The sequence below is a fragment of the Cherax quadricarinatus genome, chromosome 100 (assembly GCF_038502225.1).
Source record: "Cherax quadricarinatus isolate ZL_2023a chromosome 100, ASM3850222v1, whole genome shotgun sequence".
Lineage (NCBI taxonomy): Eukaryota > Metazoa > Arthropoda > Malacostraca > Decapoda > Parastacidae > Cherax > Cherax quadricarinatus.
The window spans coordinates 2,308,631-2,336,202 of NC_091391.1; the positions used below are offsets into that span (position 1 = coordinate 2,308,631).

The following is a 27,572-nucleotide window of genomic DNA, read 5'->3' on the forward strand; positions in this document are numbered from 1 at the left end:
GCTATAGATGGCCCCATGGCCTGGCTGGCAATGCTCTCACTTCATATGCTGAGGGTCTGGGTTCAATTCCCAGCAGGGGTGGATTATTATTATTATAATCAAAAAGAAGCGCTAAGCCACAAGGGCTATACAGCACAGCAGGGGTGGAAACATTGGACATGTAGGTACCTGGGTGTTAGTTGACTGGTGTGGGTGGCATCCTGGGGAGCAAGACTGAGGATTGGGTTATCTTGGATGGCTAACCCGCTGGGGTTAAAAATCCAGACAAAATCTTATCTATCTTATCTTGTATGATATGTTGTGACTCACGAAATCATAATGACATGATTGCAAACAAACCATACCACGAGCAGGGATTGAACTCACGGCGAGTCGTAAAACTCCGCACTGATGCGTTAGCCACTTGGCTAGCTGGCTGAATATTATTGTAGCCAGCTGGCCCAGGTGGCTTAAGCACTTTGTGTTGATTATAATAATAATACTATTAACAAACATAGAGAAGAAGGTTCCATAAATGAAACTACGTACTGGTTAGTATCAAGTTTATATATATATTTACAGTGGAATAGAATTATTAAGTGTGAATTTGTTAACGGTTAATAAAAATTAACCAATTATAACATACCTCAACACCCATAAATGATACACAGCCTCTCCTCACTTAATTACGAAGTTCTGTTCCTGAGACCACGTCGTTAAACGAATTCGTCGCTTAGTGAGGAGCATACTATACTGGTAGTGGGTTTGTGTCAACCATCTTTGATATTGTTTTATGTCACTTTTGCACCATTTATAACATTTCTGGTACATTTTTAAATGGTTTAGAAAGACACATAAGCAAACACTGATATATTTATTAGAAAACGTTTTGGTCCTGGGACCTTGATCAAGGTCCCAGGACCGAAACGTTTTCTAATAAATATGTCTTAGTGTTTGCTTATGTGTCTTTCTAAACCAACTTGTCGGTATTTATTACCAAGGTTTATACCATATTTTTAAATGTTTATACAGTAGTGTACTGTATCTTGAAATAAACAGAATAGAGGAAATCAGCTCTAATATTTAGGTATGAATACTGGTCAGAGAGCCCATCGTAAGTCCGAGGCGTTGGTAAATGAGTACGTCGCTAAGTAACGAGAGACTGTATTACATAGAAACAAAAATTTTGAAACACAATAAAGATTATGTGGCTGCTGTAGAGGCTCACTAAGTGGCCTCTACAACAGTCACATAATCACTGTTTAAGGCTTATTAACAGTCACCCATCCCACTGTTATATCCACTGAAATACAAACTGATTCTACTTGAAATGCTCATTCATGTTAGTGGCTTTCTTGGTGGTTAACATTATTTTTTTACAAGTAAACTACTCTTTTTATAGCAAACAAAGAAACAAAGTTGTTTATTGTTTTTATTTATTGATTAGGAAGATGGGCTGGATTATTCTTATCACTGGACTACATCCATAGTGGGAGTGCTAAACCCATAAGGGTCATAAGTGCTTTGGGGAATAGACTAAATCAGGTTTGATCAAAGGAAAGGATCCCCTCAAGGAAGGTTCCTTGATGCTGGAGGGGGGCTCTTGATCTAGGGAATTTGATCTGTGCTCCAGTTCCCTGAATTGAGTCTGAATGCCTTCCATCCGCCTTTCCCCAGGCGCTGTATAATCCCTACGGGTTTAGTGCCCCCATAATGATCCAAGGAAAGGAAGGATAGGTTCGGTTCCTTATCTCAAAAGTCCATCAGTTGCATCAGACTCTAGATAGGTTTTATAAGACGAGTGAGGCTCAGGTTTTGGTACATAGGACAAGATAATATTATCTTCTAAAAGTGAGTTTTACACAAGATGTGTGATGTCATAATATTAACATTATGTTAGTTAATCATCAAGAATATCATCTTCGTCACTTTCATCTTCCTCGTCACTCTGGAGTAACTTCTCCTCCTCTTCCATAATGCTGACAAATACAGCGTATTCTTCATCCGACAGTTTTGCAACCCTGGAAAATGAAAAATAATTTGGAAAAGATGTGGGTATAGAAACAAGCAGAATGTAGACCTGAAGTTAACACCTGTTCACTGATGATAAAAAATGAGACGCAAGAAAAATAATACAGCTAAAATATTTGATTCAATTTATATTACACCGGCGATACTACTACTGTTTTTTTAGTAACACACTGGCAGTTTCCCGCCAAGGCAGGGTGACCCAAAAAGAAGAAATGCTTTCATCATCATTCACTCCACTGTCTTGCCAGAGGCATACCTACAATACAGCTATAAAACTGTAACTTATCAACACCTCTCCTTCAGAGTGCAGGCACCATTACCAGCCCATTGCTCTCGGCATTTTAGTCGGTTTTCACAACATGCATGGCTTATGGAGGAAAGATTCTTAATCCACTTCCCCATGGAGATGAAATAAGAACAACTATTAAGAAAATAGAAAACTCAGATGAGTGTCTATACATATATGTGTATCCACATGTGTAATGTGACCTAGGTGTAAGCAGAAGTAACAAGATATACCTATTATTCCATATATGAGTCAGAAAAAGGACACCAGCAATCCTACCATCGTGTAAAACAGTTACAGGTTTCTGTCTTACACTTAACTGGCAGGACGGTTGCTATTTACCTCAGTGGAAGACAGCCAGTGTGTTAAAAAAAACTATTAAAATAGTCCCCTCGTATCCGCAAGGGATACCTGCCAAGACCTGCCACAGATACCCAAAACGGTGGATAGTAGTAAACCCTATATGTAAGTCATTTCTCATTAGTGGTTACTGGTGGCAGTTGGTAAGGCCCTTTCCCACTGAGGTAGGGTAACCCGATAAAAAAGAAACACTTTCATAATCACTCACACCATCACTATCTTGCCAGAGGCGTGCCGATACTATAGCTAAAAAACTGCAGCATATCTCCACCCTTCCTTCAGAGCGCAGGCACTGTGCTTCAGACCTCCAGGACTCAAGTCCTGTTAATATCTTACAAATAATGAGCATCCACCATGATTATTTACTCACCTGTAAAACGTACTTCATACCAATAACAATACTGTTCTCCTCCTGAATATAGAAAACTTGGGCTCAGAGACTATGTATCCTGGTTGATCAGGCCCTGATCCACCGTGAGGCCTGGTTATGGACTGGGCCGCAGGGGCAGTGACCCCCGGAACACCCTCGAGGTATACCATAAACATTCCTTCAACATAACCTACAAACAATGGGGCACCACAGGGCATCATCTTGAGTAGTCTTCAGTACGTAGGTCATTTATAGCCTGAAGTGCTGTTGGAGTGTGAGCAAAGTAACAGTTATGAAGGGATTCAGGAAAACCGGTTAGTCAGACTTGAATCCTGGAGGTGGGAATTACAATGCCTGCACTCTGAAGGAGGGATGGAGTTACAGTGCAGTTTTTTAAGTATCGGCACGCCTCTGGCAAGACAGTGATAGAGTGAGTGATGATGAAAGTGTTTCTTTTTGTGTGGGTCACCCCGCCCTGGTGGGAAACGGCCAATGTGTTAAAAAAAATCAGTTGCATTACCAAATGCCACCAGTAACCAAGACCTGTGTCAACAAACTCCCAGCCAATTGCTGGCCAGTGCTAAACCGATCGAGAGATACTGACTTCAGTCAGTGCCATGCTGATGACCTGAAAGCAAGCAGTGGAAAATTAATCAGATGTTACCACTTACTTATTAGCAAAATATTTATCAGTAGTATCCATTATGTCAGAGAGAGATGAATTTATCTTGTAACTGTCTTTGTCTTTCTTTAAGTTTGGGAACTTATAAAGTCCTGCTCGATGAAGAAACTGGTGTCTTGTCTTTATGTGGAACAGCGACCTGGTAAAGACGCTACAATCAGTCATGTGTGGCTGCTCCAATCCCATTTCCTAAAAAAGAAAGAAGTTAGATTATAAAAAAAGCTAATAGAGCGATGGAAGAAGAATCCATCACTGAAGTATTTTATGTTAGATACTGTGCAAAATAACCACAGTGAAAAAAATAGTGAAATTCCAAGCATTTACATGATTTCTCACATTATTATCAATGTGAGAAATCACTGAAGCATTATGAATTTCACTTTACGCAAAAGACCCACACATAGGGAAAAATGCTCATGATAACGTTTTGGTCTGTCTTGGACCATTTACAAGTCACAATGACAGAAGGGAGTGAGTCTGAGAGTGTGACTTCGTAAATGGTCCAAGTTGGACTGACGTCGTCATAAGCTCTTCTCTCCTCTGTGCGGGTTATTTGTGTATTGTTCCAGTCACGGTATTGCGCCTTTTTGTTCTTTACAAGTTTCACTTTTTTTTACACTGTGATTATTTCACATATTGTGATATCATCTGTTTATTGTGATTTTGTTTTGTAAGATACTGTATATAATTAAGCTTCGAACATGAAAACCGAAAAATTAAAGGCATTATTAAAATGCTGAATTACGATAATGTATTTAAGAGACAAAATTAGTGTAATACAAAAATTTGAGGATATTTTTCTTGAAAAAAGAACAAACGCTCACCAATAGATGTAACTGTGTACAGAACTATTATATCTATCATCATGAACGATTTTATTCAGTGATGAACTGGCAAGATGCAAAACTTATTAGGGAATGGGCAGGGTTTGAATCCATCTCAAGTGAGTCCTATAAGTCACAGGCCAGTGTGTTAACTGCTTGAGTGGTTGATCCACTAGCCTGTGAGTTTTAAGACTTGCTTAAACACAGGGTTCTACAAGGTTAGGTTAAGGTTCCTAACTTTATTTACAAGCTGAGAGTTGTTACTTACATCAGCTCATTTGAAAATTTTTTTGTGTCGAGACATACAAATGTGGAAAAGGATGAGGTTGAAGCCATCTGTTAGCCAGCAATTTCATTTGATCAACTGCCATGGGTTTGAACCCCATCCTTTCCGTGATTTGTCTCTTATAATGTTATTGCAATTTCAAAAGCCGTGAAAACTTACTTTGTGTATGTACATAATTTTTTTCATTATATCCTCCCATTTATTAAACAGAACTTCAGGGTTGTTACTGATTAAAAGCCTCAAATCAGATGGCGGAAACAGCGATGCCAGTAATTCCAGTCGTTTCTTGATATGCTCAGGTGGACAGAGATAAAGCATTGGGTATCTGAGGGTACAAATATGTAGTGGTAATAGATTCATCTTTGTTTAATCAACTGACATTCTACCTTGTGCTCTAAGAATATACCCCTCTACATGGTACCCTAAAAAATAGTCACATTCACTGGTAACCCCAATAGAAATAGGTTACTATGACTTTTTTGGGTTATCCTAGGTAATTTACACATATGTTACTTTCCAATAAGACCATGGTAAACAGGTAATATCACAATATGCAAAATAACCACAATGAAAATTTTTTAAAATTTATTGCATTATGAAGGAATATTCCTGGATATGTCAGATATGAGGATGAGGAACAGGATGGGAGCAAGTACTGTGCCTTGTGGAACAGAGCTTTTTTCCAGTTAGCCAGACTTGAGTCCTATAAATGGGAAGTATAATGCCTGCACTTTAAAGGAGGGGTTTGGGATATTGGCATTTTGGAGGGACTTCTGAACTGTCGTATCTGAGTGCCTCTGCAAAGATAGTGAGGTGAAAGTGTTGAATGATGATGAAAGTATTTTCTTTTTGGGGATTTTCTTTCTTTTTGGGTCACCCTGCCTTGGTGCGAGACGACCGGAGTGTTGAAAAAAAAAAAAATCCTGGATAATGCGAGGAATCATGAAAGTGCTTGGAATTTCACTATTTTTTCACTGTGGTTATTTTCCATAGATTTACAATGTATGATAATTGTGCTTATGTGCACCTGTATCTAAACAAACTTAATTACTAACTCTTGCACACTTAATTCCTTTACTTTTCTGGGAAAATAATTGTGTATCCACCGACTGTCTGCTACATTAATAAATTACCGTAACACGTACTTTTATATCAACTCAGGCTGTTCCTCTCTTTCCATCTATAAATTCTGAAACAATCAGTATAGCCCACCTATGGTACTGTTGTTCACACTTTACACAGACCAAAGATTCTTAACCTGGAAAATGGGAACCAAATAATGGAGGTATGGGGCTCAATCTTTGAACAACTTGCCGCTTTTCTATATATTAATATGGTAAAATCTTTGTGATTTTTCTTTCCGGTGTTCTGTTCCTAGCTAATGTAAAGTAAAGCCAGGCTGCTGATATCTTATGAGTCATACTGGTACTTAATAGGACTGGTGATGACGATGATTTTTGACAGTCAGGTGAGGAGGCATGGGGACATACTAGGCAATCCATGGGTAGTCTGTAATTGTAAAAAGGTTAGGAACCCTGACCTAGACCATATCTTTGTGTACATATTCAGGGGCTCCTCGGCTTATGATGGGGTTACATTCCAACAAACCCTTCGTAAGTTAAAAATATCATTAGCCAAAAATGAATATATACTAAATAAGTAAATACAGTGGACCCCCGTTTTACGATCAGCTCCCAATGCGACCAATTATGTAAGTGTATTTATGTAAGTGCGTTTGTACGTGTATGTTTGGGGGTCTGAAATGGACTAATCTAATTCACAATATTCCTTATGGGAACAAATTCGTTCAGTACTGGCACCTGAACATACTTCTGAAATGAAATATCGTAAACCGGGGGTCCACTGTACTATATAACTACTGTCGCTGAATGAGTAAATCAATAATTGCTAGCACACTCAGCTCACACACTGAGGTCTGGGGAGCAATCCCTGTTATGGGTGGAAACATTAGGATGTGTTTCTTTACACCTACTGTCCCTGTTCACCTAGTAGTAAAATGGGTACCTGGGTGTTAGTCGACTAGTGTGAGTTGCATCCTGAAAATAAAATTGACCTAATTGGCGGGAAATGCTCAGCATAACAAGGGACTTTCTATATAGTAGTATGTCATTGATGTCAGCTATGATCTGTATACCTTGTACATGTACTTGTATACCTTGTACATGTACTTGTATACCTTGTACATGTACTTGTATACCTTGTACATGTACTGGTATACCTTGTACATGTACTTGTATACCTTGTACATGTACTTGTATACCTTGTACATGTACTTGTATACCTTGTACATGTACTTGTATACCTTGTACATGTACTTGTATACCTTGTACACGTACTTGTAGTAAATAAAGGTATTACAGTGGACCCCCGTTTAACGATCACCTCCCAATGCGACCAATTATGTAAGTGTATTTATGTAAGTACGTTTGTACATGTATGTTTGGGGGTCTGAAATGGACTAACCTACTTCACAATATTCCTTATGGGAACAAATTCGGTCAGTACTGGCACCTGAACATACTTCCAGAATGAAAAAATATCATTAACCGGGGGTCCACTGTATTATTATTCTAAATACCAGTATTGAAAATTAAAAAAAAATTACATAAATTACAGACTTGCTGTCTTCATGTTGGGTAACTGAGTTTCATCTCCAAAGTACGTAATTGCTTTTGCACCATCGTAAGGTTGAACCATCGTAAATTGAGGAGCACCTGTACATGTAACAAACAGGAAAAAAAATGATTACCTGTTAATGAGTGGTAAAACATTGTGCGTTCCAACTTTAATTTCTCTGTATTTCAAAATGATCTGTCTGAGAGCAGAGGGTTTGAGTTTTAAGATCTGTGGTTGCAGTGCAATGTTTTGCAAGATTGTGGTGCTTGATATCCCATTATCCACAAAAACTTCACAGATATCAGTCCAGTGTTTTATCGTAAACCCTAAAATATCTGGCTGATTCAGTATCTGTGTTTCTATTGTTTTTGATTTGATTCCGAGGTCCAACAAAAGTTGATAAAGCTCTGCTGTGTGTTTTTCACAGCAGTATTTATATATCCCTTTCGACTGTAACTTGTTCAAGATTTTGAGGCTTCGTTCTTTAATATTTATGTTATTAATGTTGTCCGACTGGGAAACATAGGTAGAACATGCTTGTTTCCTGTGCCAAATAACCGCCCCATAAAAGTTACGAGGTTGGCAAATAAAGCCAAGACGAGAATTCAGAGCCGATGTCAGTGACCACAACACCCTCATGTTCCACAGTCTTAGTGCCATAACCTGAAAATAAAATATACACTCGTTAGAAAAAATTAAATCTTTCATTTATCAGTCTATAATTATGTTTTAACTGGTAAATGACTGAGTAAATAATTATTATAATCATACAACGCTATATAACTGGGTAAATTATTATAATCATAGCTAGTGCTAAACCCACAAGGGTCATACAGTGCTATACGACTCGGTAAATTATCATTATAATTATAAGTAAGTGCTAAACCCACAAGGGTCATACAGCGCTATACGACTCGGTAAATTATCATTATAATTATAAGTGCTAAACCCACAAGGGTCATACAGTGCTATACGACTCGGTAAATTATCATTATAATTATAAGTAAGTGCTAAACCCACAAGGGTCATACAGCGCTATACGACTCGGTAAATTATCATTATAATTATAAGTAAGTGCTAAACCCACAAGGGTCATACAGCGCTATACGACTCGGTAAATTATCATTATAATTATAAGTGCTAAACCCACAAGGGTCATACAGCGCTATACGACTCGGTAAATTATCATTATAATTATAAGTAAGTGCTAAACCCACAAGGGTCATATAGCACTATATAACTGGGTACAGTTCCTAATTGTGGGCCTCTTGAGGGTGTTGAACTGCAGCTCCTGTCCCTCTTGAAGATATATTAATGCCTCATTCGCTTCACCTCAAAGTTTAGCAATGACTAACAGGGTTGAGCTGCAGCTCCTGGACACCACAAGCACAACTCTGCTGTCTTAACTACAAATATTTACTTAAGTTACAAGTTATTATCTATACCTGGTTAATAAACATGTTAAAATTGTGTAGGGCCCATAGTGCCTCCTTCCAGGGGTCAAGCCACAGCTCCTGGCCCCTGTATGAGTACATATGAGATAAACACGTATATACATGTATTCAAGTTTGATCCAAGGAAGTGGAGGACAATCCCAATCCTTGAATGAAGATCCACTCACCAACATCAAGGACCCACCCATGAGGGTTTATCAATCCTCATTACATAACAAAAATCAGCCATAAACCCCCGTCCTGCGTCATATTAACATATTTAAACATTTAACACTAATTACAAATGTAATTCACCAAATATAATTAACACACCTCCTGTCATCCAGTGATTTAACCTGATTTTTTAACCTTATTTCTGTAACTTTGTTTTTGTTCCACTTTGTTTTGTTATGTTGTTTAGGGCCGCCGACGCTGTGTACCGTACTGAACCCTCCACCTGGACACCGTACTGAACCCTCCACCTGGACACTGTACTGAACCCTCCACCTGGACACTGTACTGAACCCTCCACCTGGACACTGTACTGAACCCTCCACCTGGACACTGTACTGAACCCTCCACCTGGACACCGTACTGAACCCTCCACCTGGACACCGTACTGAACCCTCCACCTGGACACTGTACTGAACCCTCCACCTGGACACTGTACTGAACCCTCCACCTGGACACTGTACTGAACCCTCCACCTGGACACCGTACTGAACCCTCCACCTGGACACCGTACTGAACCCTCCACCTGGACACACTTATATTACCCTTATTTACTGTAACTGTATATTTCTGCGGGTTTTTCTCAGAGAAAGAAACGGGAACAAGTCCCGAATTAGATGAGGTAGATTTCCTTTGTATCCGTCCCGGCAGTCAGACCCGGCAGAGCCAGACCCAGCAGAGCCAAACCCGGCAGAGTCAGACCCGGCAGAGCCAAACCCGGCAGAGTCAGACCCGGCAGAGCCAAACCCGGCAGAGCCAGACCCAGCAGAGCCAAACCCGGCAGAGTCAGACCAGGCAAAGCCAAACCCGGCAAGTTATGGGAAAATTATTGGAAATCAATGAAAATCAAGGAACCCAATGTGGTTATCCTAGATAATTTACACTTTGTATGGTAATTGTACTTATGCATACATGTACCTAAATAAATTTGGTTACTAAATAAGCTTCTTGAAACCCTTGAAAAGCCCAAAAACAAAAATAAATCCGTGGCATAACCCAGCCGATATTGGCCATGTTAAGGGCCCCAGTGGAAATAAGTCACATTATCTGACTTTTTTGGATTATCCTGGGTAATTTATACACATGTTACTATGTATGATAATTGTATTTGTGTGTACATGTACCTAAATAAACTCAATTAACTAATATTTGTGAATTTTAGGAGAAAATATTGATCACCTCACACCTGCCACACCAAAATTTTTTCCAAAATATTTTTCTAAGTTGATTCATGTATCAAAAAAAACAGGAAAAATAAAAGGACATAATTAACTTTAGTAAATTATTTCGAAAATTTTGTTGTAAATAGAATTGATTTACAATTTTGAAAGTAAACAAGGAAATTCATTTAGGGTAATTTTATTTACAATATTTCATTGTATTGAGACTAAAACAGAAATAAAAGTTGGAATTTTATTTTTGCTTATTGAGTAATGTTTTTTATTGTAATATATTGGTAGTAATGAGAGATATATGGGGAAAATTGTCATTATTTTTTTTTAAAGAAATTGTGAATGTTTCCTGAGTCTTGAGTTTGTTTATGTTGACGAGCGACAACCAGCTGCTGGAACCACCTGTTTTACTGGCACCAGCTGTCTGTATGACCTTGTTAGTGGCACCAGCTGTCTGTATGACCTTGTTAGTGGCACCAGCTGTCTGTATGACCTTGTTAGTGGTACCAGCTGCTTGTATGTCCTTGTTACCAGCACCAGCTGCTTGTATGTCCTTGTTACCAGCACCAGCTGCTTGTATGTCCTTGTTACCAGCACCAGCTGCTTGTATGTCCTTGTTACCAGCACCAGCTGCTTGTATGTCCTTGTTACCAGCACCAGCTGCTTGTATGTCCTTGTTACCAGCACCAGCTGCTTGTATGTCCTTGTTACCAGCACCAGCTGCTTGTATGTCCTTGTTACCAGCACCAGCTGCTTGTATGTCCTTGTTACCAGGACCAGCTGCTTGTATGTCCTTGTTACCAGCACCAGCTGCTTGTATGACCATGTTACTGGCACCAGCTGCTTGTATGACCATGTTACTGGCACCAGCTGCTTGTATGACCATGTTACTGGCACCAGCTGCTTGTATGATCATGTTACCGGCACCAGCTGCTTGTATGACCATGTTACCAGCACCAGCTGCTTGTATGACCATGTTACCCGCACCAGCTGCTTGTATGACCATGTTACTGGCACCAGCTGCTTGTATGACCATGTTACCAGCACCAGCTGCTTGTATGACCATGTTACCAGCACCAGCTGCTTGTATGACCATGTTACCAGCACCAGCTGCTTGTATGACCATGTTACTGGCACCAGCTGCTTGTATGACCATGTTACTGGCACCAGCTGCTTGTATGACCATGTTACTGGCACCAGCTGCTTGTATGACCATGTTACTGGCACCAGCTGCTTGTATGACCATGTTACTGGCACCAGCTGCTTGTATGACCATGTTACTGGCACCAGCTGCTTGTATGACCATGTTACTGGCACCAGCTGCTTGTATGACCATGTTACTGGCACCAGCTGCTTGTATGACCATGTTACTGGCACCAGCTGCTTGTATGACCATGTTACCAGCACCAGCTGCTTGTATGACCATGTTACTGGCACCAGCTGCTTGTATGATCATGTTACCAGCACCAGCTGCTTGTATGACCATGTTACCAGCACCAGCTGCTTGTATGACCATGTTACCAGCACCAGCTGCTTGTATGACCATGTTACCAGCACCAGCTGCTTGTATGACCATGTTACCAGCACCAGCTGTTTGTATGACCATGTTACCAGCACCAGCTGCTTGTATGACCATGTTACTGGCACCAGCTGCTTGTATGACCATGTTACCAGCACCAGCTGCTTGTATGACCATGTTACTGGCACCAGCTGCTTGTATGATCATGTTACCAGCACCAGCTGCTTGTATGACCATGTTACCAGCACCAGCTACTTGTATGACCATGTTACCAGCACCAGCTGCTTGTATGACCATGTTACCAGCACCAGCTGCTTGTATGATCATGTTACCAGCACCAGCTGCTTGTATGACCATGTTACTGGCACCAGCTGCTTGTATGACCATGTTACCAGCACCAGCTGCTTGTATGACCATGTTACCAGCACCAGCTGCTTGTATGACCATGTTACCAGCACCAGCTGCTTGTATGACCATGTTACCAGCACCAGCTGCTTGTATGACCATGTTACCAGCACCAGCTGCTTGTATGACCATGTTACTGGCACCAGCTGCTTGTATGACCATGTTACCAGCACCAGCTGCTTGTATGACCATGTTACTGGCACCAGCTGCTTGTATGATCATGTTACCAGCACCAGCTGCTTGTATGACCATGTTACCAGCACCAGCTGCTTGTATGACCATGTTACCAGCACCAGCTGCTTGTATGACCATGTTACCAGCACCAGCTGCTTGTATGATCATGTTACCAGCACCAGCTGCTTGTATGACCATGTTACTGGCACCAGCTGCTTGTATGACCATGTTACCAGCACCAGCTGCTTGTATGACCATGTTACCAGCACCAGCTGCTTGTATGACCATGTTACCAGCACCAGCTGCTTGTATGACCATGTTACCAGCACCAGCTGCTTGTATGACCATGTTACTGGCACCAGCTGCTTGTATGACCATGTTACCAGCACCAGCTGCTTGTATGACCATGTTACTGGTACCAGCTGCTTGTATGACCATGTTACCAGCACCAGCTGCTTGTATGACCATGTTACTGGCACCAGCTGCTTGTATGACCATGTTACTGGCACCAGCTGCTTGTATGACCATGTTACCAGCACCAGCTGCTTGTATGACCATGTTACTGGCACCAGCTGCTTGTATGACCATGTTACTGGCACCAGCTGCTTGTATGACCATGTTACTGGCACCAGCTGCTTGTATGACCATGTTACTGGCACCAGCTGCTTGTATGACCATGTTACTGGCACCAGCTGCTTGTATGACCATGTTACTGGCACCAGCTGCTTGTATGACCATGTTACTGGCACCAGCTGCTTGTATGACCATGTTACCAGCACCAGCTGCTTGTATGACCATGTTACTGGCACCAGCTGCTTGTATGACCATGTTACCAGCACCAGCTGCTTGTATGACCATGTTACCAGCACCAGCTGCTTGTATGACCATGTTACTGGCACCAGCTGCTTGTATGACCATGTTACTGACACCAGCTGCTTGTATGACCATGTTACTGGCACCAGCTGCTTGTATGACCATGTTACTGACACCAGCTGCTTGTATGACCATGTTACCAGCACCAGCTGCTTGTATGACCATGTTACTGACACCAGCTGCTTGTATGACCATGTTACTGGCACCAGCTGCTTGTATGACCATGTTACTGGCACCAGCTGCTTGTATGACCATGTTACCAGCACCAGCTGCTTGTATGACCATGTTACTGGCACCAGCTGCTTGTATGACCATGTTACTGGCACCAGCTGCTTGTATGACCATGTTACTGACACCAGCTGCTTGTATGACCATGTTACTGGCACCAGCTGCTTGTATGACCATGTTCCTGGCACCAGCTGCTTGTATGACCATGTTACCAGCACCAGCTGCTTGTATGACCATGTTACCAGCACCAGCTGCTTGTATGACCATGTTACTGGCACCAGCTGCTTGTATGACCATGTTACCAGCACCAGCTGCTTGTATGACCATGTTACCAGCACCAGCTGCTTGTATGACCATGTTACCAGCACCAGCTGCTTGTATGACCATGTTACTGGCACATCCGATGGCCATGTAAATAATATCATGGCACTGTAATCTAGTGTTGTTCTAAGGGTCATGGTGATGGTAGTCGAGGCTAGGCGGAAATATCTTTCTCGTAGGCTATTCCAGCCCTGTATGACCCTTGTGGGTTTAACGCTTATTTCTTATTGTAATAATAATAAATTGTAAGTTATTCAGATTACCATTTTTCTCCTTGATGTCAGTACTGTATGACCCTTGTGGGTTTAGTGCTTAGTTCTGATTGTAATAATAATAATTTGCTTCAATGTATTATAGGCTATATATATATTATTTATTATTATCCCTGTTATTCAGTTCCGACTTCATTTCCCTAATATTCCTCGTGTAGTCAGTAGGATTTAAACCCCAATCAATTCTACTTTGTTTAGATATATGAATTATTAACCCTAAAGGGTTAGTAACCCAGGGTAACCCAAGAAAAACCTAGGACCCCAGTGGAAATAAGTTACTCTGTCTGACTTTATTTTTTTAACACGTTGGCCGTGTCCGACGTGTCTGACGTGTTAAGTTAACCTGCAGTGTCCGGCAGGTTAACTTAAAAAGAAAAAGGAAAGTTTGTGTTTTTTATATTTAGTAATTTATACAAAAGGGGTTACTACCCCATTGCTCCCTGCACTTACAACACCCATGACTTTCGGAGTAAGGATTATTTTTTCCTACTTCCTAGGGAATTTACATTTATGTTACTATGTATGATAATTGTACTTATGTATACCTGTACCTAAATAGCCTACTTATTTCCTTTGGGATCCATAGGTCCTCTTCCCCAGGATGCCACCCACAAGTCACTTTTTTGTAACCTCGTGGTTAGTAAGTTTATTTAGGGACAGGTGCACATAGTAACAGTTATCATACATAGTAACATATGCAAAAATTACCACCGAGAAAAAAGTGAAATTCCAAGAACTTTCGTGATTTCTCTCAGTGTATTAACGAAATCATGAAAGTTCTTCGAATTTCACTATTTTCATGGTTGTAATTTTGCATATTGTGATATCTCCTGTTTCCTGTCAGACAAATTAACTTATTTCCAATAGGGCCCTTGTAATATTATTATTATTATTATTATTATTATTATTTTTTTTTTTTATTATCACACTGGCAGATTCCCACCAAGGCAGGGTGGCGCGAAAAAGAAAAACTTTCACCATCATTCACTACATCACTGTCTTGCCAGAAGGGTGCTTTACACTACAGTTTTTAAACTGCAACATTAACACCCCTCCTTCAGAGTGCAGGCACTGTACTTCCCATCTCCAGGACTCAAGTCCGGCCTGCCGGTTTCCCTGAACCCCTTCATAAATGTTACTTTGCTCACACTCCAACAGCACGTCAAGTATTAAAAACCATTTGTCTCCATTCACTCCTATCAAACACGCTCACGCATGCCTGCTGGAAGTCCAAGCCCCTCGCACACAAAACCTCCTTTACCCCCTCCCTCCAACCTTTCCTAGGCCGACCCCTACCTCGCCTTCCTTCCACTACAGACTGATACACTCTTGAAGTCACTCTGTTTTGCTCCATTCTCTCTACATGTCCGACCCACCTCAACAACCCTTCCTCAGCCTTCTGGACAACAGTTTTGGTAATCCCACACCTCCTCCTAACTTCCAAACTACAAATTCTCTGCATTATATTCACACCACACATTGCCCTCAGACATGACATCTCCACTGCCTCCAGCCTTCTCCTCGCTGCAACATTCGTCACCCATGCTTCACACCCATATAAGAGCGTTGGTAAAACTATACTCTCATACATTCCCCTCTTTGCCTCCAAGGACAAAGTTCTTTGTCTCCACAGACTCCTAAGTGCACCACTCACCCTTTTCCCCTCATCAATTCTATGATTCACCTCATCTTTCATAGACCCATCCGCTGACACGTCCACTCCCAAATATCTGAATACATTCACCTCCTCCATACTCTCTCCCTCCAATCTGATATCCAATCTTTCATCACCTAATCTTTTTGTTATCCTCATAACCTTACTCTTTCCTGTATTCACTTTTAATTTTCTTCTTTTGCACACCCTACCAAATTCATCCACCAATCTCTGCAACTTCTCTTCAGAATCTCCCAAGAGCACAGTGTCATCAGCAAAGAGCAACTGTGACAACTCCCACTTTATGTGTGATTCTTTATCTTTTAACTCCATGCCTCTTGCCAAGACCCTCGCATTTACTTCTCTTACAACCCCATCTATAAATAAATTAAACAACCATGGTGACATCACACATCCTTGTCTAAGGCCTACTTTTACTGGGAAATAATTTCCCTCTTTCCTACATACTCTAACTTGAGCCTCACTATCCTCGTAAAAACTCTTCACTGCTTTCAGTAACCTACCTCCTACACCATAACAAGGGACTTTCTATATAGTAGTATGTCATTGTTATCAGCTAGGACTGTATACCCTGTACATGTACTTGTAGTAAAATAAAGATATTATTATTATTATTATTATTATTAATATACACCTGCAACATCTGCCACATTGCCCCCCTATCCACCCTGTCACACGCCTTTTTCAAATCCATAAATGCCACAAAGACCTCTTTAGCCTTATCTAAATACTGTTCACTTATATGTTTCACTGTAAACACCTGGTTCACACACCCCCTACCTTTCCTAAAGCCTCCTTGTTCATCTGCTATCCTATTCTCCATCTTACTCTTAATTCTTTCAATAATAACTCGACCATACACTTTACCAGGTATACTCAACAGACTTATCCCCCAATAATTTTTGCACTCTCTTTTGTCCCCTTTGCCTTTATACAAAGGAACTATGCATGCTCTCTGCCAATCCCTAGGTACCTTACCCTCTTCCATACATTTATTAAATAATTGCACCAACCACTCCAAAACTATATGCCCACCTGCTTTTAACATTTCTATCTTTGTCCCATCAATCCTGGCTGCCTTACCCCCTTTCATTTTACCTACTGCCTCACGAACTTCCCCCACACTCACAACTGGCTCTTCCTCACTCCTACAAGATGTTATTCCTCCTTGCCCTATACATGAAATCACAGCTTCCCTATCTTCATCAACATTTAACAGTTCCTCAAAATATTCCCTCCATCTTCCCAATACCTCTAACTCTCTATTTAATAACTCTCCTCTCCTGTTTTTAACTGACAAATCCATTTGTTCTCTAGGCTTTCTTAACTTGTTAATCTCTCTCCAAAACTTTTTCTTATTTTCAACAAAATTTGTTGATAACATCTCACCCACTCTCTCATTTGCTCTCTTTTTACATTGCTTCACCACTCTCTTAACCTCTCTCTTTTTCTCCATATACTCTTCCTTCCTTGCATCACTTCTACTTTGTAAAAACTTCTTATATGCTAACTTTTTCTCCCTTACTACTCTCTTTACATCAACATTCCACCAATCGCTCCTCTTATTATTATTATTATTATTATTATTATTATTATTATTATTATTGATAGTTTTACAAATGTAGTAAATTATGTAGGTTTTAACCTAGACTGACCCATGATTATAATAATGTTGATATAATTCTGTATATTTCAGGTTGTATTAGGAATGTCCAATCAGTACAAGCGTCCTTCAATCACTAACGCAGGAGGCAAACGACGATCTGGCAGCACCAAGTTTGAGCTTACAGAGGTACAGAAGAATGACATTAAGGAAGCCTTTGACCTCTTTGACCCTAATGGTACAGGTACAATTGACCCCAAGGAACTCAAGGTAGCTATGAGGGCACTGGGATTTGAGCCTAAAAAGGAAGATATCAAAAAGATGGTAGCGGAAATTGACAAAGATGAAAGTGGTAAGATTAAGTTTGAAGAATTTCTTCATCTCATGACTATTAAGATGGCTGAAAAAGATGTGAAAGAGGAGATTCTAAAAGCCTTCAAGCTTTTTGATGATGACAACACTGGGAAAATTTCCTTCGCTAACTTGAAGCGTGTCGCAGAGACCTTGGGAGAGAACCTTACTGATGAAGAACTGCAGGAAATGATCGAAGAAGCTGATCGGGATGGTGACAATGAAATTAATCAGGATGAGTTCTTCCGTATAATGAAGAAGACTAGTTTATATTAGCATACTGATTTGTGTATGTTTCATCACCAAGGTGAATTATCTTTCTAAAATTTTGTACTACGGTACTGCTAAATGAAACGTTCTTCCTTATTTAGTTCCTTACTAGATGAAAATGAGTTTTTATAAAGGGCAGTACGTTTTTTCTGTTCAGTAAATGTGTTGTAGAATCTACTATATCAGAGCTGTTGCACAGAAGCTGTGTGTACTATAGTTTGTCACATTGTACTTATTTGTGTGCAGGTCTGTGTTGTGGGACTCTATTTTTTTATTTGTGTGATAAATTATATATATTTTTAATGTTGCTAGGTTTAGTAGTGTCGTTTCTATTTGTAATGGCGAATTGTGAGCAGGGAAAGTTTACTGAGGAAGCTGAGAAAAATGACCAGAAGCCAGGGAAACTAAATACAGAATTAAATGAGCCGTCACCTTCTCAAGTTATGCTTGAAAGACTGAAGGAAATCAGGAAATGGCAGGAAAAGTATCGGGAGAAACTCGTGGAAGTCCAGTCCTGCAGTCTCGAGACTTCTTGCTTCACTTCCTCTAATACACACCCAGATGATTCAGGCAATGATTTTTCATCCCAAACAACAAATGACTCTACATCTTTCCACCCTGAATATTTATTTGAGAAGAGAGATGACCACAAGGCCCAGAATATGGCACAAATGGAGCAAGAGGCATTGGTAGTAGCTTCACCTTCAGGTGCTCTACCTTGGACAACACACGGAAATGTTCTTCACAGAGAGAGAGAGGAACATTGGAATGGAGGCAGACTAAAGCACTTCTCTTCACAAAATGCAATAAATGTATGCACAAATACTGCTTTTACTGATGCAGCATTAGCCACATGGCCACCACTTAGCAATATGAGCCCTTATGGATCAGAGTCTTCAGTAAGTCATGATGCATCAGAAGATTGTCAGGCTAAATCTATTAAGGATTATGAAAAACGGGGCATCTCAAAAAGTCCATTTAGTGGAGGTAAGCATAATAATCTTCTGTCAGGTAATGTGAAAATCACATCAAATAATAAGAGTCCAAATTCACAGGCAGGAGGTGAACAGATGGAAAATATTTACTGTGGTAACTTAAGTTTGGAAAACAAATGTGAAGACAGTCTAGAGTTGGAAGAGGTTTACCATGCTGAAAAGTACAAATCTAGCCCTGGAGAAAATGCTCGTATTCCACTGACCAGAAACCCTGTCATCCATCGTGCTTTAGAATGTGATGCTAGAGACAAGCCTAAGCATCGGTACCTAAGGAAAGGTGAGGGCACTGCAAGGTTCGGTATGAATCCAATAAAATTAAAAAGAAAAACCACATTAATAAATTATAAAAATTCTGATTCAGAGAATCAGGTGAAAAACCAGGAATTTAGAGACAATAATCAAGGATCTACAAGTATTAAAACATATGTTACTAATGCAAATGTAAATTATATGAAAAGAACATGCAATAGAGCAATAAATCAACTTCATTTAAAGAATATTCCCAGTGCAACAGTTGACTCATTAAATGAGGCTGAGTGCACTAAGCAAGTAGTTATGCCAAGTCAAGTTCATCATACTTCAGAAGACGAATATAAGTCTGTACATCCTTGTTCAGAAACCCTCAGAAGTTTAAAGGAACAAGAAGAACTGTCTGCATTTGAGAAGCTGGAAGAGCTTGCAGCCGATTCAAGTTTCTCATCAAATTCTTCCACAGTTTGGCAGCTGCTGCAGCGTGGCCAGCACTCCTTGGCATCTACCCCTTTACATTCAGCATCCCCTGTAACATCTCCAAAAACACCTAAAAACGTTCAAGACATGGTTTCAAAAAGAAGTCTATTTCAACCTAATACCGCTAGCAAGCAATTGCTTGACTTGTTACTAAAATCTATTGGCGACTCTCAAGATTCTTCCTCTTGTAAACAGCAAACAACATTAAATGTAAACCAGATACTTGGGCAGTTGAGAAATCTTATCAAATTAAAGGAGCATGATGTATCAGAAGCTGACATTCAAACATTTATTGAAAGTTTTGTTGATGAACATGGTCCAGCATCACATTTTGCAAGTAGTATTCAGCATGCTGCTATCAATGCCACTAGTACCCCAGCTCTAACACAAGACTTAGACCTTCCTAAACCGCATGTTCGCTTCAGGAACGAGGGAGTTGAAGTCTTAGAATACGAACTTTCAGAAAATGACGATGAGAATACATTGACTGATGCACCAACCTTGATTGAAGATGATAGTGACCTTGTTACCACATCAGATATGGAAGCTTTAGTGCATCTCAACATGCATGAACCATTAATACCTCTCCTGGAAATAAATGATGCAGACGAGAGTGACAAAACTTTAGAATGCAGTACAGATGATATGACTTGCAATGTAAAGTGTTCTGCAACCAGTATGGTTAGTACCAAAGAGCAAAGACAAACAGGTTTACAACCTGTTGCATTACACTTCTCTCCCCCCGAACACAGGAGTAACTGTGCGTCAAACTATATATGGTCCATATTTGGAAAGGATAGAGAGTCAAGGAAATGTTTAGATCAGAAAAAAGCTTCAAACAAAGCTGAGCAGGTTGAAAAGGGAGATAAAAATAAAAGCAAGCGTAAGGAAGCTGACAAATTGACAGTTTCAGAGGCGCAGGAAGAGCAGGCTTGTACCGTTGATGACGTTGATACTTACAAAACACTCCTGCTAGCTAAAGTTTGTGAATTAGAAAAGGAAACTGAAATATTTAAGAGAGAGAAATCAAAGTTGCAAAAGCTGCAACAGTTAGCAATAGATGAAAAGAAACACCTGACAGAAGAAAAGCACAAATTACAAGAGGAAATAGCCAAAAAGAAAAAGAGACTACAGGAATACATTGATAATGAGCGAAATGCTATATGGCGAGAAAAGCAAGAGCTTAAGCATCAAGCTCCGTCTTTAACAATGGCTAACAAGAATTCATTGGAGGTCGTTTATTTAAAAGAACAAATTCATGATCTGCAAGAGAAAGAAAAAAAGAAAGAATCCCTGCACTTGTATTCTGTTAAAAAATTAAATGAAAAAATAAAGAATTTGGAAGATGAAAACACAGAACTTAAAAAGAAAATTGTACACCTTCAGAATCTAGAGAAAGAAAACTTGCAGCTTAAACACAAGCTTGACCGAGCTAAACTGAGTAGTAAAAAAGCTTTTGCTGGTCAAGCAGCAAACCCTGTAAGAGAAAAGTCTGGACCAAAGCCCAAAGCTGCAACAATTGATAGTATCAATAGATCTTTGGAAAGGTTGGCCAAGCACAAATCCAAAGACATTGACATAAATGATAGACAAAATAATCCTGTTACACAGAACACACAGTGTAATATTGATAAAGATCCTAGCACCCATGAACCCAACTTACTGTCTATGCTGCCGTCTAAGGAGCAAATTCAGCTCAATTTAAACGAGCCGTGTCAGGGACGAAGTGAAGATGTAAACCAAGTTTGCATGCCTTCAAGCTTTCCAAAATCTGTTCAAAATATTTTGGAACTTGACAATACAACTGTACATTCCGAAGGTAAGAGCTGTGAGTTTACAGAATCCTTCAGAGATGATGGCACCAAAGAAATTGTTTATGCAAATGGTAACAAAAAGGAACTGTATTCAAATGGTTTAGTTGTTTTTAGTTATTATAATGGAGATAGAAAAGAAATACACGAAGACAGAATAATTTATATATATGGAAGTGATCATACAAGTCATACAACGTTTGATGACGGAAAGGAAATATTAATATTTCCAAGTGGGCAGAAAGAAACCCGCCTTCCAGATGGCTCTTCCGAGATCATTTTTGCCGATGGCTCTCGAAAAGTTATTCATCAGGATGGTACAGAAGTGTGCTTTATGAAAGATGGCACAGTTGTTCGGTCCAACTCAGATGGTAGTAAAGTGTTTGAATTTGTTAGTGGACAGAGAGAGATTCACACTGCTTCAGAGAAAAGGCGCGAATACCCCGATGGAACTGTTAAAATCTTGCACCCGGATGGTAGGACTGAAACCCGTTATACAACGGGACGGATCCGTATTAAAGATCATCAGGGTAATATTATTTTAGATTCCCATCAAGGTTTGCCTTAAAGCTGAAGAAAAAATGTGTTTGGATATTATATCACGATAATTTATTTACTTCCCATAATTAATCTTTTGTAATTCTACAATGCGCCTGAATCTGTAAAATTACACACACATTTACACCTTCAAAATATGTTCTTTTATATAGTATATATGCTTATTAATTTATTATTTTTTGTAAACTAACATACAATGTTTCTCAGTTGTACATTAAACATTTTTAAATGCAGTTCTGCTATGTTATTTGGTGCTGTATTTTTTTTTCACCCATCATCCATCTCCCACTGAGGTAAAGTGACCCCAAAAAAAAAGTAACACCTTTACCATCACTCACTCCATCACTGTCTTGCCAGAGGCATGCCGATACTGGTTCAGATACTCCTCCAAAATGCAAATATCCCCACCCCTCCTCCAGGGTACAGTATTATTTATATTAAATAATGCATGACAGGACAATGATAGTTTTGAGAGTAGTACACAGTGTTTAATTTTATTATGGTTTTTTTTTTTAACATGTTGGCTGTCTCCCACTGAGGCACGGTGACCCAATAAAAAAAGAAACACTTTCACCATCATTCACACATAATCAATGTCTTTGCAGAGGTGCTGAAATACGGCAGTTTCGATGTCACTCCGAACACTAATAATAGCATTAAATTATTTAAAAATGTTAAATGTACAGTATTCAGTAAAATATTTGAGGATTGAATTAATGGTTATTTCTTTGACAGGACACTGCTCTTCTGTCTTTGTAATGCATTATTAAACAAATATTTCCACTTTAGAAGAGTGCTGGTATAAATGTCTTGTAGTTCCGTACAATGTGTATGTGTACAGGTCGACCATCACTAAACTGGCATCGTTGGGACCATTAAATTCCTTAAGAGAGACTTGTACTGATCTGATCGAGTTAACTGCCCTCAGTAGGCGCCTCATGAAATGGGTGTGATGTTAAATTAGACACATGTGCAACTCTTGGGTATCTTTATTGAGGAAACGTTTTGCCACACAGTGGCTTCATCAGTCCATACAAAGGATAAACTTGAAGAACAGGAGGAGAGTGAGGTAATCAGTTCCTCAGCCTTGAGTCGATGTGGTCAGTCCATCAATCTTTGGTATTTTATTCAAGATTGATGGACTGACCACATTGACTCAAGGCTGAGGGACTGATTACCTCATTCTCCTTCTGTTCTTCAAGTTTATCCTTTGTATGGACTGATGAAACCACTGTGTGGCAAAACGTTTCCTCAATAAAGATACCCAAGAGTTGCACATGTGTCTAATTTAACAACATGTCGGTTCTTTGAACCATTCATCTACAAATGGGTGTGATGCTGATGCTAGCTGAAATTATTGCCAAAGTAGTGATGGAACTGGATTAGTGATTTCTGGATCAATGATGGCCAACCTGTACCTGCCTTTTTGAGTGTGTGTAGTGGTAAGAGTCCAGTCTTTCTTCATGGCAAGCCTTTTAATTACTTACTAATGGTCTCTAAATTCTTGGCTTCATGAGACCAGTCTTTATCTTTTATTTGAAGTAATAGCAAATATATTTTTTTGAAGGATTGTCTAGCATTTTCAGGTAATTTCAGATTTACCACTAAGATTAGATCATTCCATGTCCCTAAGTTTGAAGAAGCACTTCCATTACTCATGCTGATAATTCCACTTCCTAACCATCCTCAGACTAAAGACATACTTCTTGATTTTATTGTGATGTATTTACACTCTTCGATTTATGTGTATAATTTACTCTGTAGTTACAGGAGCAGAATTATGCTCATGATATTTTGTCTTCAGTGTATAATCTATTGTACACAGATAATCTGCACATAGGAGAAAAAACTTATGATACGTATTTGAGTCTGACTTAGACCATTAACCCGTAAACGGTCCAAACGTATATATACGTTTTTTCAACATTTGAAAGTATGTAAAAAAGTAGATCTTCTTTTTGTTTTTTTACATTTGAAAATGTGTAAAAAAACTTTGATCTACTTTTTTTTTTGTTATATTTGAAAATATGTAAAAAAAACGTAGATCTGCTTTTGTAGCGCTACGCATGTGAACGTAGATCTGCTTGAACTGTTTACAGGTTAAGAGGAGCTTGAGTTTCTCTGTCTCCTAATATCATGTTTATTTTTCACCTGTAATCTGTCTTGTCCATAATTACTATCGCATTTGCTTTGTCTGCTTTCGTAAGTTGAGGTCCAGGATCTTTCCTTAATTCATGGTATAACTTAACAGATCTTTGTGGACAATTGTGTTGCACAGCTCGGACATCTGCAACATAATTGTCCACAAAGATTTGTTGAGTTATACCATGAATTAAGGAAAGATCCTGAACTTCACCTTACAAAAACAGACAAAGCAAATGCAATAATAATTATAGACAAGGTAGATTATAGGCAAAAAAAACATATTATTAGAAAATAGGGGAATTGATGTGCCCATTAACTGGTCACACAGTGTGACTGATCAGACCAAAACATCATAACAAGTTTCTGTCAATAAATAACAAAAAAAGGCACAATACCGTGACTGGAACGATACACAAATAACCCGCACATAAAAGAGAGAAGCTTACAACAACTTTTCGGTCCGAATTGGACCATTTACAAAGTCAAGTCGGACCGAAACATCATCGTAAGCTTCTCTCTTTTATGTGCGGGTTATTTGTGTAAGTTTCTGTCTCCTGTGTTCGGGTTGTTTGTGTATTGTTCCGGTCACTGTATTGTGCCTTTTTGTTCTATATAATCTATTATATATTTTTTTTTAATTTCAGGTATTTTAGCACTTCCTCTTGTATGCCATTCCATTGCTATGACAAATTAAACACAAGATGCAACACCATGAGTATAGTTCTGCCCCTCTGGGTAATTATGCTGTAATATCCAGCCTTTACTGTGTTAAATTTTTGTATTGGTCCTTCACATTATGAGGTGGGTAATGTAAAGGTGAGTCATAGTCTCCCTCATATCAGCTTACTCTTGACAAACTCATGTTGTTACCGTCTTCCTATAAAGTGTCTTTGCTTGAATTTGAGCAAAGACGCTTCCTCTGAACGTATTTGCTTGAAATTCCTCCTTTTTTCTACAACATTGCAAGTTCCCGATATGTTGATTGCAACATTAAAGGCCTAGAGCTGTCATTCAACTCCCCCCATGGTTGTTTTGCCTTGAGATCATGTTGAAAGCCCATAGTTATGCAGAGCGTTTTCTTAAGCTGCCCACGTGGTGCATGTATGTACTGTACTCTACCATTCATGTACGTACTGTACTCTACCATTCATGTACGTACTGTACTCTACCATTCATGTACGTACTGTACTCTACCATTCATGTATGTACTGTACAGATAAATGATTCATGTATAGTAAAACTAAAGCCACATTTATATAGTGTATTTTTTATGTAATTTTTTAAATTCTCAATGTTTATAATCATTTGTAGGTTTAATGAAATTAATCTTGTTTTAGTTTTAATTTTAATTCTGTCAAAGCACACTACATGATGTTAAAATTCTTAGTGATATAAGTAGTAACATTATTTTATTAAAACCACGTGTGATATTAGCTAAGTTTACCTGAAATGCCGCTCTGTTTTTTTTTTTCCTAATGTCATCTCTCCTTTGCCATGCAGAGCTGAATGATTCATACTGGTTAAACGTCTTATGAATCTAATAATAATATCCCTGAAATACATTGTGCATCTTATAATCTTTTCGGACAGTAGTACAACTAATTTATAAGCTTTCCAGCATTATTGAATGTAATATATTTTTGGGAAATATAACATTTATCACCAGGTCACCATCTGGACGAGACCCGGACTGGGACAGGTCTGGCAAACCTACTACTACTAATAACATTTATCATTATATTGATAAAAGCTGTGTGCTTCTAAATCAATGTATACATTTCATATAATTGAGTGTGTAAGCAGTGTTTCAGTAATAAATTCACCCAAAAGTTTAATTAAATATATTTCCTTATAGCCACATGAAGGTTATTGCCATTAAATAATGCAGGAAAATAAGGGCTTTGGATTTTTATTTAAGTTCGAATATCTTGTAATTTAACTGCACTTTAGAGGCCTTCCGTTAATGTTTTTATTTGTAAAGAGGATGAAAGGATGAAGTATTTGAGAATTACTATTTTAGGCAAATACACCATAGATATAGTATATTTTCGTGCATAATATGCATATACTACAGTGGTGCCCCGAGTTTCGGCCATAATTCGTTCCAGTGCCGTTCGAGTGCTGTTACCGAATGAATTTGTTCCCATAAGGAATAATGTAAATTAGATTAGTCCGTTTCAGAGACCCCCAAAAATACACTTACAGAAGCACTTACAATAATACACTTACATAATTGCTCGAGTTGGGAGCTGTTCGAAACTCGGGGTACCACTGTATATTTTTTAATAGTAATATTGTAGATGAAAAAGTTGCATGTGTGATTAACTCTTAAACTGTCCAAACGTAGATCTGCGTTCACGTGCGTAGCGCTCTAACCTTGATTTTCCCCATTTGAAAGCACGTAAAAAAAAACAAATCTACGTTCGAAACCCCCCGCATGTCAACATATATCTACGTTTGGACAGTTTAAGAGTTAAAGACAGATTTCTTTTGTAAATTTTTGTAGAGAAATGAGTATGTTGTGCAAGTATACTCGAACCCCCATATCCATAAGCTTTCTTCCTAAGTGATCTTACTAAGCCTGAATTCACGAGCTCTGCAGAATTCTGTCTGTCGTACATTTTTGTTTCAGATTTGGGTTTATTGTGTTTCAAAGGCCATGCCTCTAAATTACGTCCAAATTGAGTTCATATTCACACAAGAAGGAATGACCATTTAGCACTTTTATTATAAAATCCAGAAGTTTTTAATTAAGGGGTTTATCAAGTCAAAAAAAAAAATAAGGATTTGTGAATAAGCGAGGCTATTGTCGAGACGTCCTTCAGTCAAAAAAAAAACGTTGGGCAAATTAAACAAATTACAAAGATTATGAATTTTGGGGTTTGACTGTTCTTTAGTTTCAGTATCATGTATTACAGTGTCGGTTATTTTTATTTATTTTAATAGAAAACCATGAATCTGTTTGTACCTTTAGTCTTGGAATGTGCTGTGTATGTAGGTACAGTGGACCCCCGCTTTACGATCAGCTCCCAATGCGACCAATTATGTAAGTGTATTTATGTAAGTGCGTTTGTATGTGTATGTTTGGGGGTCTGAAATGAACTAATCTAATTCACAATATTCCTTATGGGAACAAATTCGTTCAGTAATGGCACCTGAACATACTTCTGGAATGAAATGATATCGTAAACTGGGGGTCCATTGTATTCTGATTCAAACTTTGCACAGACTAATGTATATGGTCTTTATTTGTCTTGATAAATCATAAAAGAAATTAGATTTGTTTATATTTCCACATTTAAATTGAATATAAAAACTGTAGCAATTATTCTTGACATATTGAAAGATGTCA

At 39.0% G+C, this 27,572-nt stretch overlaps 3 protein-coding genes across 6 annotated transcripts; 2 read left to right on the forward strand and 1 right to left on the reverse strand.

The window, feature by feature from the left end:
• Window positions 1-528: 528 nt before the first annotated feature.
• LOC128704684 (transcription termination factor 4, mitochondrial) lies at window positions 529-9,360 on the reverse strand. Its single transcript, XM_053799829.2, has 5 exons — window positions 9,222-9,360; window positions 7,589-8,118; window positions 4,978-5,143; window positions 3,698-3,897; window positions 529-2,000 (listed from the first exon to the last, which is right to left on the reverse strand). Exons 2-5 carry the CDS (start codon window positions 8,113-8,115, stop codon window positions 1,880-1,882), a joined length of 1,014 nt encoding a protein of 337 aa, XP_053655804.1. The 5' UTR covers window positions 8,116-8,118; window positions 9,222-9,360; the 3' UTR covers window positions 529-1,879.
• A 1,266-nt stretch (window positions 9,361-10,626) lies between these two features.
• On the forward strand, window positions 10,627-27,494 carry LOC128704685 (uncharacterized). 4 transcript variants are annotated; one of them, XM_070079587.1, is made up of 3 exons: window positions 10,637-10,713; window positions 17,455-18,019; window positions 24,865-27,494. In XM_070079587.1, the coding sequence occupies exons 1-2, from the start codon at window positions 10,660-10,662 to the stop codon at window positions 17,986-17,988; spliced, it is 588 nt and encodes a 195-aa protein (XP_069935688.1). In that variant the 5' UTR covers window positions 10,637-10,659; the 3' UTR covers window positions 17,989-18,019; window positions 24,865-27,494. The 4 variants fall into 4 exon arrangements, with proteins under 4 accessions (XP_053655805.2, XP_069935688.1, XP_069935690.1 ...); XM_053799830.2 differs by lacking the exon at window positions 24,865-27,494 and having other exon boundaries at window positions 10,627-10,727; window positions 17,455-19,742; XM_070079589.1 differs by lacking the exon at window positions 24,865-27,494 and having other exon boundaries at window positions 10,643-10,757; window positions 17,455-17,989.
• Window positions 18,285-23,137, forward strand: Sas-4 (spindle assembly abnormal 4). The gene has a single exon (XM_070079586.1). The coding sequence runs from the start codon at window positions 18,285-18,287 to the stop codon at window positions 22,083-22,085; it is 3,801 nt and encodes a 1,266-aa protein (XP_069935687.1). The 3' UTR covers window positions 22,086-23,137.
• Window positions 27,495-27,572: the final 78 nt, after the last annotated feature.

Bases quoted from the DNA above. Each gene is read 5' to 3' on its own strand.
- LOC128704684 (XM_053799829.2), bottom strand. From the start codon at position 8,115: ATGGCACTAAGACTGTGGAACATGAGGGTGTTGTGGTCACTGACATCG. The intron at 3,898-4,977 runs GTAAGTTTTCAC...TTTCTTTTTTAG, and splicing joins AAATTATGTACATACACAAA to GAAATGGGATTGGAGCAGCC. The intron at 2,001-3,697 runs GTAAGTGGTAAC...TTCATTTTCCAG, and splicing joins GATAAATATTTTGCTAATAA to GGTTGCAAAACTGTCGGATG.
- LOC128704685 (XM_070079587.1), top strand. From the start codon at position 10,660: ATGTTGACGAGCGACAACCAGCTGCTGGAACCACCTGTTTTACTGGCA. The intron at 10,714-17,454 runs GTCTGTATGACC...TGTATATTTCAG, and splicing joins CTGTTTTACTGGCACCAGCT to GTTGTATTAGGAATGTCCAA.
- Sas-4 (XM_070079586.1), top strand. From the start codon at position 18,285: ATGTTGCTAGGTTTAGTAGTGTCGTTTCTATTTGTAATGGCGAATTGT.